General features: G+C 42.7%; 1 protein-coding gene across 4 annotated transcripts; it reads left to right on the plus strand.

Annotated features, from left to right (window-relative positions):
• Positions 1–312: 312 nt before the first annotated feature.
• On the plus strand, positions 313–10,291 carry LOC130384428 (uncharacterized). Of its 4 annotated transcripts, none has more exons than XM_056592608.1 (8): positions 313–635; positions 1,148–1,280; positions 1,884–2,152; positions 2,315–2,366; positions 3,219–3,502; positions 5,019–6,996; positions 7,379–7,537; positions 8,255–10,291. In XM_056592608.1, the coding sequence occupies exons 1-8, from the start codon at positions 366–368 to the stop codon at positions 8,515–8,517; spliced, it is 3,408 nt and encodes a 1,135-aa protein (XP_056448583.1). In that variant the 5' UTR covers positions 313–365; the 3' UTR covers positions 8,518–10,291. The 4 variants fall into 4 exon arrangements, with proteins under 4 accessions (XP_056448583.1, XP_056448584.1, XP_056448585.1 ...); XM_056592609.1 differs by having other exon boundaries at positions 2,318–2,366; XM_056592610.1 differs by lacking the exon at positions 8,255–10,291 and having other exon boundaries at positions 5,019–7,463.
• The last annotated feature ends 2,280 nt before the right edge of the window (positions 10,292–12,571 follow it).

A 12,571-nucleotide genomic window follows, 5' to 3' on the forward strand; every position in this document is an offset into this window, starting at 1 on the left:
CTCCAGAAAAATAATATAATAATAATAAAACGCTTAAGGTGGCGTCACAAAAAAGAGAAAACGTACATTTTTTTAGTAGCCTACATGACAAAAAGATAATTATGAGGCTTTGATTGATATCCACTAATTTTTTGCGGAGACACATTCCTTTTCCCCACTTGTATTGGAGTGAACGGCGATATCTACTTCTGGGCTCCCTCTGAATCGAGGGACCCGTCCACAGCCCGCTTAAACAGCTGCAATACCAGGCTAGGCCGCTGAGCACTGGTGGATTGCGGAAGTATGCACTGTTCCCGGCCGGGGCTTCGAATAAATGAGCTACGACCGTAGGAGCGCGACATTGTTTTTTCCTGGAGAGCCACATCATGGCTTGCAAACGAGCCAGGCATGACAGTTGCTCTGTGTTTGGATGTACAAATGAACACAAAAATCTATTTTTTGTTCCTTCAACCGAGCCTCTGAAGAACCAGTGGGTTAATTTTATTTTCTCTGGAAATGCGAGAGTCTGCGCCAAACATTTCACCGACGACTGCTTTCTCAACTTGGGCCAATACAGAACTGGACTTGCTAAGCGACTAAAACTTAAGTCTAGATCAGTACCAACCCTCCTTGGCTCAGCCTCAAACCTCGGACAAGTAAGTCAACCAACGATATCCTTGTGTTGCTTTGCTGTATATGGTTACCTTTTGTTACCCTTATAATTTGCCTGTAGCATTAGCTCTACAGCTAACAGCCCAGTTACTGTCGCTAATAACCCAGTTACTGTCGCTAATAACCCAGTTAATGTCGCTACTAGCCCAGTTACTGTCTCTAATTTAAAGGTAGATAGCATCAGGTATGCGTGTGAATACACACACTGTAACGCGAGGGTTGTAAACTTGTTATTTGGATTCAAATCAATGGGTTATTAGCATCGTTATGCAGAGCTTGATGTACTTGTATTGAGATGATTAGATTAACTTTTAAGATGTATCAAATATGTTAACAAATAAATGATGTAATATCATTTTATAATAGATCTAATATTAAGTATCAGGCTAATGTTATTCACTAAACATGCTTATCTTCTATCTTCTTACATTTTGCACCTGGAATATATACAAAGGAATAAATTGAGTACTAATTTGACCTTGTTGTCTCTACACAGGCCAGCACAACAAGTGATTACATTCAGCCGCTGATCTCAAGGGATATTGCCTGCCAGACAGACCACCTGGAAGCACATACTGTAGGCACACAGCTATCCTTACAGACTTTGCGGCCCCACTTAAACAGTGACGGTATGTACTTTCACCTTGAGTACTTTTACTTTTGATGTAGTCGATTCTAGGGAGCATAGATTCTAGGCTGACGCTAGATTCTACCTGCCCTTAAAGCCTGGTCCTCTTTTCAAAAGCATCATGACCAGCGCCCTGATAAAACACAAGTAAAACTTGGGAGTTGCATTTCAAAGATGGAATCAGAAGGGTTTCTAGACGGATGCCACATGACCTGATTCGTCATTCTCGAACATCATGAATTCAAAATGTATAAAAGGTAGCTGATCAACCTACAGGAAAGGACACGTTGTCTTTTGTTATTGTCATAGAATATTTGCACTTTTGTCTCGCATGTCATGTTGTGCTCGGATTATTTTGCGCTGGTGTTCGTTCAGTGTCCTCCACCTAGTCTCCCATCCTAGCTTTGAGTCTAGGAAGAAGGGGCTGGAGAATGCATCCCTCTCCAAAACTGTGAATCTGTGTCTGCAGTACACATTTTAAAACCCTCTTTGTCAATGTTACATACATTTAAATAGTTTCTGTCATGTGTGCAAAAACACACCTCCTTGTACGCAAACAATGTATCAAAACAATTACTTTCTGTAATTTTTTTTTCCTCTGCAGAAGACGGTGATGCCTTTGGAGATCGCAGCACGCAGTGCGGCGCCACCTCGGAGAGTCTGCGTATGGACGCCCCTGGCACCTACCACAGGGAGCTGAAGATCCTGAGCGTCTATGGAAAAGGGGAGGGCCCACTGGCGTTGGACGGCCATGACACCCTCTTTACCACGTCAGAAATGGAGGCCCTGAACTCGCTCTCTGTGGACGACTGCGTGGCCAAGAGCCTGGACCGCGGCGAGAGATTGGTCTGCCGCATGGAGCTGGGTGTGCAGGTTGGAAATCATCTTCTCATTCACCATCCAAAAGAGAGGCTTCCTCTGTTACAACTCCAGCACACGCCTTTATGATTCAATTTGTCGTTAGTGGGGATTAACAACTATTCTGTGTAAATGAAAGAATATGTCTTGTGTGTGTTTCCGTCTTTATGTGGAAAGCAGCAGCCCCCTGGCACCATTTCAATCAAGGTTGAAGAGGATATTAGTGGAGGCAAGTTGGATCAACTGAGAATGTACTAGTTTTTACCGGCGCTAAAAAGCCTGGTCCTCTTTTGAAAAGCATCATGACCAGCGCCCTTCTAAAACACGAGTCAAATTTGGGAGTTTCATTTCAAAGATGGAATCAGCCAAAAGGGTTTCAAGACAGAGGCCACTTGAGCTGGTTTATCATTCTCAAACATCAATGAATTCAACATGTAGAAATGTTGGCTGATCAGCTTACAGGGAAGGACACGTTGTTGCTTTTTATTGTCAAAATAAAATAATTGCGCTTGTCTCGCATGCTTTGTTGTGCTCAGATCATTTTGCGCTGGTGTTCCTTCAGGGTCCTCCACCTGGTCACCCACCCTAGCTTTGAGTCTAGGGAGGAGGGGGCTCGAGGAGACATCCCTTTCCAAGACTGTGAATCTGTGTCTGCAGTACACATTTTAAACCCTCTGTGTCAATGTTGCATACACATACATTTAAAGGGGACCTATCATACCACCCGGTGTGAGTGTGATTAGCCATTACAAGCCGTTTTCAAAATGTGCAGCATTGTGACATCACCGGTGGGCGTGTCCACCTAGATGTGTGACGGATAGATGAGCAACGTTTGCTGCAGTCCACTGGGTAGGCTGGTGGACTGATCTATCCAGCACACATCTAGGTGGACACGCCCACCTGTGATGTCACAATGCTGCACATTTTCAATCCTGCTTGTAATGGCTAATCACACTAACACCTGGTGGTATGATAGGTCCCCTTTAAATAGTTTCTTTCACCTGTACAAATACACAATTCCTCCTTTTATGCCAATAATGTATCAAAACAACTACTTTGTCATTTTTTTCTCCCTCTGCAGAAGAGTGCGATGCCTTTGGAGACCGTAGCACGCAGCGCGGCGCTGCCTCGGAGAGTCTGCGTGTGGACACCGCTGGCTCCTCCAACATGTCCAGTCACAGCGAGGAACTGAAGATCCTGAGCTTCTACGGAAAAGGGGAGGGCCCACTGGCAGTGGGTGGCCATGACACCCTCTTCACAGCGTCCGAAGTGGAGACCCCGAGCTCACTGTTTGCGGACCACAGCGTGGCCACGGGCCTTCGGCGCAGTGAGCGTTTGGTCCGCCATAAGGAGCTGAGTGTCCAGGTTAAAAATCATCTTCTCATTCACCATCCAAAAGAGAGGCTTCCTCTGTTGCAACTCCAGTACACACCCTCAGAAAGCCCACACCTCTATGATTCAGTCAACTTTTTTACACTGCCAAATAAGCCGGCCCGTCTTATGCCCACCTTTTTCCCTGCATGGTCCGCACATTTATACTGACTGAGGTAATTTACCGGCTTGATATCGCACCCCAATCAACCCTCTCGGACCCTACACATACGGTTTCATTTTCATGTAAATTCGATTAGACAGCTTTGCGGTTCCAGGGTAAGGACTTCGGTAGAGTTGTTGCTGCATTGTCTCCACAACAGAGACAACGCAGCGATATCCACGTGGTTTGTTTTAACGGGGGAGACAGTGAAATCCGAGAGCTACTGACCATCATGGGAGAGAAGTTGATGCAGTCACATTTAAAGAGGACAGGGAAAGATGGTGCGATCTACGAGAAAGTAACAGGAGAACTTTCCTTACGATGCTTTTGTCGGGATAAAAAAAATAAGTGGTCAGCAAAATAAAGAATATGTTGGCATTTTTGCACTTGTAAGGTGTTAATCGCGTTTGTAGCCTACAATCAGACATGAACTCATTCTTGCATGCGGAGGTCTTCATTCATAAGTGCTTCCATTTCACTAGGTTGAAAAGTAGGGCTGGGTATTGCCAGGTACCATTCATTCTTTAGGTCTTCATTCGATTTCGATTCGATATTGATCCAATTGCTTCAATATCGATTTAATAATACGTGCAGATTACAAAAATACCTAAATATTATTTAGAATTAACCATTTCAAAATGAATTAACCATTTCATTGTGCTTTAACTAGCAAAAAGGGAATAAACCATTGTATAGTATTCCTCCTGCAGCATAAAAGTAATAATCATAACATGGACAAATGTAAAAGGGCATGTACATTTAGGCATACTCGCTTCTAGATTACAATGACTGAGTATACTTCTTTTTTTTTTATGGAAATAATCTATTTCCACAAAGTTCTGAATTTAAATTGATTCGAGAACAAATAAATTGCAGTCCATGGATGAATCGATATTTTTACCCAGCCCTATTGAAAAGGTATGTTAGGTTGAAACATGTATAAGAATATTTGTATTTTCTGTAGCTTAATTTAGGTAAACAGACTAATGGGGGTCCTTTTTGGCTAGTTGACTGGCTATCGTGTAGCGATAGGTGTCTGCCACAAGAAGACTGAAAATAGACGGTACACACTGACCTGCTTTCTGAGTATTTTCTCTGGTTACAAGTGTTTGGTCTGGCATTGACATTACCATATATGTATGGGATAGGCCATATATTATTTTTTTTAAATACGCACCACAAAGGCACCTTATTCCATTTCAGGTCTTCTGACATTCCACAACTGGACATGTATAGGCCATTTATATTTAAGATGTTTAAATCATGTTTTTTGAGTATCCATTTAAGGATTGTTGAACTCTTACAAGTGTCCAGCACATAATATAATTTGCTTTCTCCTCATTTCAGGAGCAGTTTTCTGGAGATGAACTGCTTTCAGACCAGGACAGTGATCCAGAATCTGAAATTAGCCAAATATACGATGAGAAATACATACTTCAGTCAGATGAGGATGATGGCGAAGATCCAGATGCAAGCTTAGACTTCATGCCTCAGTCGAAAGTAAAACCAGTAATGCCTGATGTTGGAGCATCTAGATCAGACACCAGTGTCCAAGATGTGGCCATGGTTCCCAGTGCTGCTGTTGCATCTGAGTCAGGAGATTCAAACCAGTCAGAGGAAATGCCAGAAGCTGAAGCTGAACGACGCAAACAAGAAGTAACATTACAGAATACGACTATAAAAAATTACTGTTACGTTTGTGGTAAGCCACAGAGTAAAATCTCCCGTCACTTGAAATTGCACAGGAAACATGCTGAACTAGTTCTTTTGTTTTCCCTCCCTGAAAAATCAAAGGAGCGCAAGATCCTATTAGAAAAAATTAGGAACAAGGGAAATTTTAAACATAATACGACAGTTTTACAGGCTGGAGAAGGACCACTGAAAGTGAAACGACAACCGAAGGCTAACATAATGGCAGAAAAGTTTATTCACTGCGTGTACTGTCGAGGTATGTACATTCGCAAGGAGCTTTGGAGACATGTCCGCAGATGCCCCTGTAAACCAGAAGGTTTGAATGAAGAACCTGGTAGAACCAAAGTACTTGGTCTGGCTGCAGCACAAGAGTCTGCATCCTGTCAGCAGATCTCATGTGGAGTGTGGAAGCTCCTTGGTGTCATGAAGCAGGATGAGGTTGCCATAATTGTGCGAAATGACCTCTCAATTATTCAGTTTGCCCAATCACTTTACAACAAACATGGACAGGACCCCACAAAGTATGACTACATTCGTCAGAAGATCCGTGAAGTGGGCCGTTTTTTGTTGTGTCTGCACACAGAATTCTCCATACATACCATGGAGGAGGCTGTTAAACCTGCAAACTTCCAGAGAGTTATGCGAGCAGTAAAGAAAGTGTCCGGTTTTGACGAAGAGACACACTCATTCCTAACTCCAAGCCTTGCGCTGAAACTGGGACATTCGCTGCATAAAATCTGTGACATTATTCATTGTAGAGCACTCATGGCAGAAGATGAAGATCGGATCAGGTCCACTGACATTTTCAAGAAGTTGTACACTTCCAAGTGGTCGGAGTTGGTTTCACATGGTGCCCTGAACACACTGAGGGATCCCAAGTACCACAAGCCATCAACATTACACTTCACCGAAGATGTCCAGATCTTTCATCGGTACCTTGACAAATCTGCAGAAGAAGCCTTTGGCAACTTGAAAGAGGTGGCCACCTCCCAGAACTATGCTCGACTTGCAAAAGTTACACTTGCACAAATCATTGTGTTTAATAGGAGACGTGCTGGGGAGGTTTCAAAAATGCTCCTCAAAAGTTTTCTTGAAAGGGACAACACAAAGCCTCATGAAGATGTTGCCATGGGGTTGTCAAAGACTGAACAGAGGCTCTGCAACTATTTCTGCCGTGTCGAAATGATGGAAAAAGGGGGCAGAAAGGTTGCAGTTCTGCTCACACCGAGCATGGTGGATGCTCTATCACTACTTGCAAGTAACAGAACTGAATCAGGTGTTTGTGCAACAAACCTCTCCCTTTTTGCAAGACCCAAAGCAATGAGCCACTACAGAGGACATGACTGTTTGCGTGTTCATGCAAGCCAGTGTGGCGCAAAGCACCCTGAGCACCTCAGGTCAACGCAACTCAGGAAACATGTCGCCACACTGTCCCGAGTCCTCAACTTAAAAAACAATGAACTTGATCAGGTTGCAGATTTCTCGGGTAACGACATCCGTGTTCACCGCGATTTCTACAGATTACCAGTTCCCACAACACAACTGGCCAAGATTTCCAAACTGCTTCTATCAATGGAGAAAGGACATCTTTCCGGCATGCAGGGGAAATCCCTGGATGAGATTGAAATTGACGGTTTGTACAGAAATTAGTAGAATTTGGGACATGTAGCGTTCATTTTTATAATGTGAAAGGCATCTAGACTTCCTATAGATTTTATTTTCATGTCTGCTGTTCAGAAACACAATAATCAAAAGCCCTAAGTAGTACTGGGTAGCATTGTGGGTAATCAAGTTTCAGTAGAAATTCATTGTGATAATATTATATTGTGTAATGAAATGACTGTCCAAGCAAACTAATCAAAAACAACAGAGCCCCTGATGTCCTGATATCCATTCCACCAGCTATACCACTTAAATAAAGCTCTTGTATATTAAGAAAAATAATAATATTTATAGCCAATATGAAGTTCTTGTTTTAAAGTATTCAAGTGAGTTTTTCTAATTATTTTACCCAGATGAAATGGTTTTAAGTGATGCTGAGGCCAATGACGATGGGAGCAAATATGATAGCAGTGACACCGCAGACCTGCCGTCGGAGTGTGTGACTAGCGAGCCTGTGGAGACTGCATCGTGGTCTACAATCACAGAGCAGCTCCATGACACTAAATATATTGGTAGGTAATTTCACCTGAGTAATCTCACTTCTGGTTGTGTTCCGTTGATAAAAATCATCATGGTTTGTTCTGCCAGTATTTTGCCAGTATTGTCCTGATTACAAAGCACCATTATTGCTTTTGAAGTGCCATGTCCACTGACACCTCGGCCAGTCAAGGCAGCATCCCAGGCCTCCGGTCTCCAGGATGGAGGGAGAGGTTGGGTTGGCGGGTCTAAAACATGATCCTCAGTGAATCCATACATTTTCAAGCAGTGTTGATCATCAGCTTATGGTGTTAGGCTGTTCAGCAAGCAAGCAAACAGATCTTAAGGGTTAGGGTTGGAGGATGAAAAGACAAAGGACACAACAGATAGACTATACAGTGTTAAAAAAGAGAACATGGTGTACAAAAAATATATATATAGAAGAAAAAAGGTTGTACGATCCTTTCATGCACAGTTGCTATACTGTTTATCGAATGTGGATGTAAATGTAGTTACATTTAAACTGACCGAACAGCAAAGAGGTTGTCAACCATTTTTTAAAAGTGTGTAATTCAAGTGAGCAATCAACTGAAAACCTTATATAAAATATTATTATGTTAAAAATAATTGTCATCACAGAAACTGGTAAACCATTTCTTCTTGTCATTCCGTGGCAATGGTTGAACTCAAAACGAAAACTAAATATGTCAGCCAGTTTGTGTGTTTTATTTTCTACTTTGCATATTTTCCAGGAAAAGATTCTGGCAAAGAACATGGGTCCAGAAGAGCTAAAAAGAAAGTGTGGTCCAAGGTTGAGGTGGCTGCAGTAATGCGGCATTTCAAAGATCCGATACGTAAAGGAATACCGGCTTCAATAAATGAGTGCCGTCACTGTAAGCAGGCAGAAGGTCCTGCATTGACACACAGAACACTCCAGAATATAAGGGACTTTGTGAGAAACCGCGGAATAGCTGCAAAGAGGCAGGCTCCTAAACCAACAGACACTGATCATTGATCTTTTATTTACGTTTTGATAAAATTTTTATTCTAGCAGGAAAGCAAAAAAAAAGTTTTGCCCCGTGTTATCTGACAAGATGTTTGGGGGTTAGAATCACTGTTTAATTGTATGTTTCTTTATCTACCTGCTTTGTTTTGTGGTTAAATATACTGTTGTGGAATAACTTTTGTAACGCAACCATATATTAATTTGGCTTTAAGTAAGATAATGAGACTTGATTTTTAGTTATTCAAAGTCATGGGACTTTATTTGTGACGGGTTGTTGGCCATCCACACCAAATTATTTTGATACTTTCATTTTTTGCTTTAGTATTTAAAGTACTTTTTTGGGAATAAAGTGACTGTTCCGGTAATGCTGTGTGCTGTCATGTATGTGTATTCTATGTTAATGAGTAGTGACATTAGCCTTTTAAAGACACAATTAGGGATGCACCGATATGAAAAATGGGCCGATACAGATATAAATTTTGCTGTTATAGTCGATTGCCGATATTTACCGATATTGATATATGTGGTTTTTTTTAAGTTTCTGAGATGATACAATTATGTACGGACTGAAAATCATGCAAACTGAATTTTTCATAAAACATAAGTAACCAACTTTTACCAACCGACCTATACTCTAGGGTCTATAGCGTATAACCGCGTTGCCGTTGTCTGATTACAGTTTAATTCATTTTTCACAATTTTCCAGCTCTCGTTTTGAAGAATAATCACCGCGCCATTCGTTTCAATGGGAGTCGCAACGCTCTATACCAGGGGTTGGCAACTAAGTTTGGCCTCCGGCCATTTTTTTCCAGCCAGTAGGTGGTGGGCCAGAACATTATTAAAGGCTAGTTCAAGGAATTGATTGATGAAGTGTATCTGGAACTGCAACGCAGGCCCGTCAACTGCTAGATGACCCTTAAAGGGACACTGTGTAATATTTTAAGGCATTTATTACCTCAAATCCATGTATTCATTCATAAATAAGTCCTCATTGGTGTAAAATTATCTCTGCCAAAAATCTCACTTATCCTCCTGAGCGAAGAATAATTAATATGTAGTTACATAGGACGGGTAAGCTTCATGGAGGCTTCCATGTTCTTCCGGTCTATGAACTGCTGAGAGAGACAAAAAGCACTACGTGGTACAGGAAATGCAAACGCGTTTTCACTCTGAGCCAGTGTGAATGATGACTGAAATAAGTCACTATCTTGCTCGAGGAGTAATTACTCATACATCATTAGCTTACACTTATGATTCAATGCAGTTTGAAAAGTGTTTGAAATAACGAACCTCATCACTCTAATGACTCGATGAGGTAGTATTGGATGTCATGACACAGCTTCTTGGCACATACTGCCCACCGTAGTTTTTGAACAAGCGAGCACTATTCGTTTGCGGCTTGGCTAGAGGTGTTGTTTCTGCACTGTGCAGAGACGACGCAGCGATATCATCATGAGCAGGTCTAACTGGAGAGGAAGTGAAATCCGCGAGGTGCTGATCATGTGAGAGAAGGTGATGCAGTCGTATTAAACAAAGACGTTGAAAGATGGTGCGATCTACGAGAGAGGAACTGTCCGTACGAGGCTTTTGTCTGGATTAAAAAACAATGGTCAGCAAAATAAAGAATATGTTGGCGTTTTTGCACTTGTAAATAGTTAATCGCGTTTGTAGCCTACACTCAGACATTAACTCATATTTGCATGTGGCTGTCTTCATTCATAAAAAAATAAAAACATTTGGGAATATGCAAATTATTCTAAAGAGGCCGACTCCGTGCGCAGCCCCGCCTTCTCCAGTGACCCAACCAAGAAAGCCTTATGAACTTAGTAGAACCCTTTGCTTCTCGACGCTCCCCAGGGGTCAAGAAACAGGCCTAAACCAGCAAAAGTCAGCTAGAGAAACAGAATGTGAAAACAGATATACATCACACGAAACACAAAGGTTTACATTTTAGACCCTGAAGAAGAGCAGGGTGGCATGTGGACTTTCCATCACAGTAATACGCATTGCATCTATGCAAGCAAACAACCTGGATCAACTGAGAATGTATTTGATTCTACCTGCGCTAAAATGCCTGGTCCTCTTTTGAAAAGCATCATGACCAGAGCCATGCTAAAACATGGGGACAGCTTATACAGTTTATAGTTTAAGGATTAACATCTTCATGGCAGACAGGTGTCAGGAATGCTGAGATCAGCTCTGACTCCCAATATAACTACAGTATTGGTAAAACATGTGATAGGAAACAGGTGACCCGGGATGTGTTTTTATGACCTCCCCACGTGGCAGTGCCTTCTCAGGTGGAGCCTTCGACCCTTGACCACCCCAAGGGCGACAAGGAAAAGCATGATAAATAATTAGAAGTTAGAAAGAATGTGAAAATATAATTCTTCAATACACAAGTGTGTACAGACTATACTGTATCCCTTTGTGCAAAGAGGAAATACCCTTACTTTCTCTTTGTTTTCCTCTATGCAGAAGACAGCAATGACAATAGAGATTACAGCCCTGCGCCACCTCAGATAGTCTGCATGTGAACGCCTCGGGCTTCTCCCACATGTCCAGTCACAACGGGGAGCTGAAGATCCAGAGCGTCTACGGAAAATGGAGGGCCCACTGGCAGTGGACGACCATGACACCCTCTTCACCACGTCAGAAGTGGAGGCCCGGAACTCGCTGTCTGTGGACCACAGCGTGGGGGGCTGGCCAAAATGATCGTCAACATGCGTCGCCACACTGACGAGAAGCCGTACGGGTGCGACCAATGCAAGATGCGCTTCAAACTGAAGGGCACCCTGAAGCGCCACAAGAGTATTCACTCCGAGAGGAAGCCCTAAATGTGTGACCAATGCACAAAGCGCTTCAGACAGGAAGGCCACCTGAAGACGCACATGATGTCTCACTCCGGGGAGAAGTCCTACAGACGGGACCAATGCACGAAGCGCTTCAGACAGCAATGCGTCCCGACGCTCCCAGGAGGACTCATTCCTGGGAGATGCCCTACAAGTGTGACCAATGCACAAAACGAGTCAGTGTGAGCTCCAGGCTGAAGACCCACATGAGGACTCACTAAGGGGAGAGGCCCTACAGGTGTGACCAATGCACAAAGAGCTTCAGAAAGAAAGGCACCCTGAAGAACCACATGAGGACTCACACCGGGGAGATGCCCTACAGGTGTGACCAATGCATGAAGTGCTTAGGAGACAGCTCCAACCTGAAGATCCACATAAGGACTCACACCAGGGAGAAGCCCTACAAGTGTGACCAATGCGTGAAGTGCTTCAGAGAGAGCTGAAGATCCACATGAGGACTCACACCGGCGAAGGCGAGAATACCTAAAGGTGCGACCAATGCACAAAGCGCTTCGGACAGAGCACCAAGCTGAAGATCCAGATGAGGACTCACACCGGCGAGAAGCCCTACAGGTAGCTTTGAACGGAGCGCAAACCTGAAGACCCACATGAGCACTCACACCGGGGAGAAAACCTGCATATGTCTGCAGTGCAACACCAGCTACAGCAACCCAAGCAATTTGGGTGTGCACATGCTCAAGCACATGGTCAATAGGGTGCTTTGACACGGGGCAATGGGACGCTTTGATTGACACCTCTATCCTGTATTCGTTGAAATTACTACTTTTTTTATTTTTTTATTTTTTTCATCCTGAAGATGTTTTCCAACTTTTCATTTGCTTTGTATTTATTGTTAATAATTGATGTATGTGAGATGAGGAAGAACTTATTTTTAAGGCGGTATTGACGGCAAATTATTTGATTTAATTTTAGAGCTTGATCATGGGAAGATACAGGCAGCAAAGTTACCAGGCATACATTCAATGAGACGATATTAGATTTTATATAATTTGTATGTTATAGTTACGCTTGATATTACCATGAGTCATTACGCTACCTTTGTTAATAAAAATTGCCTGCAAAGTTCACTTGTGAAATAGACTACAATTAAACCCTAGTCAGTATAAATGATTGTGTTCATTTCACTTACCTTTTGATTCTGTAAACAATGTTAAACACTATACAATTGAATATTGAAGAATCATTTAGCC

This window comes from Gadus chalcogrammus, chromosome 6, assembly GCF_026213295.1.
Source record: "Gadus chalcogrammus isolate NIFS_2021 chromosome 6, NIFS_Gcha_1.0, whole genome shotgun sequence".
Lineage (NCBI taxonomy): Eukaryota > Metazoa > Chordata > Actinopteri > Gadiformes > Gadidae > Gadus > Gadus chalcogrammus.

Excerpts from the sequence above, each read along its gene's own strand:
- LOC130384428 (XM_056592608.1), top strand. The coding sequence starts at position 366 with ATGGCTTGCAAACGAGCCAGGCATGACAGTTGCTCTGTGTTTGGATGT. Across the intron at positions 1,281-1,883 it reads GCCCCACTTAAACAGTGACG|AAGACGGTGATGCCTTTGGA; the intron begins GTATGTACTTTC and ends TTTCCTCTGCAG. Across the intron at positions 6,997-7,378 it reads GGATGAGATTGAAATTGACG|ATGAAATGGTTTTAAGTGAT; the intron begins GTTTGTACAGAA and ends TATTTTACCCAG.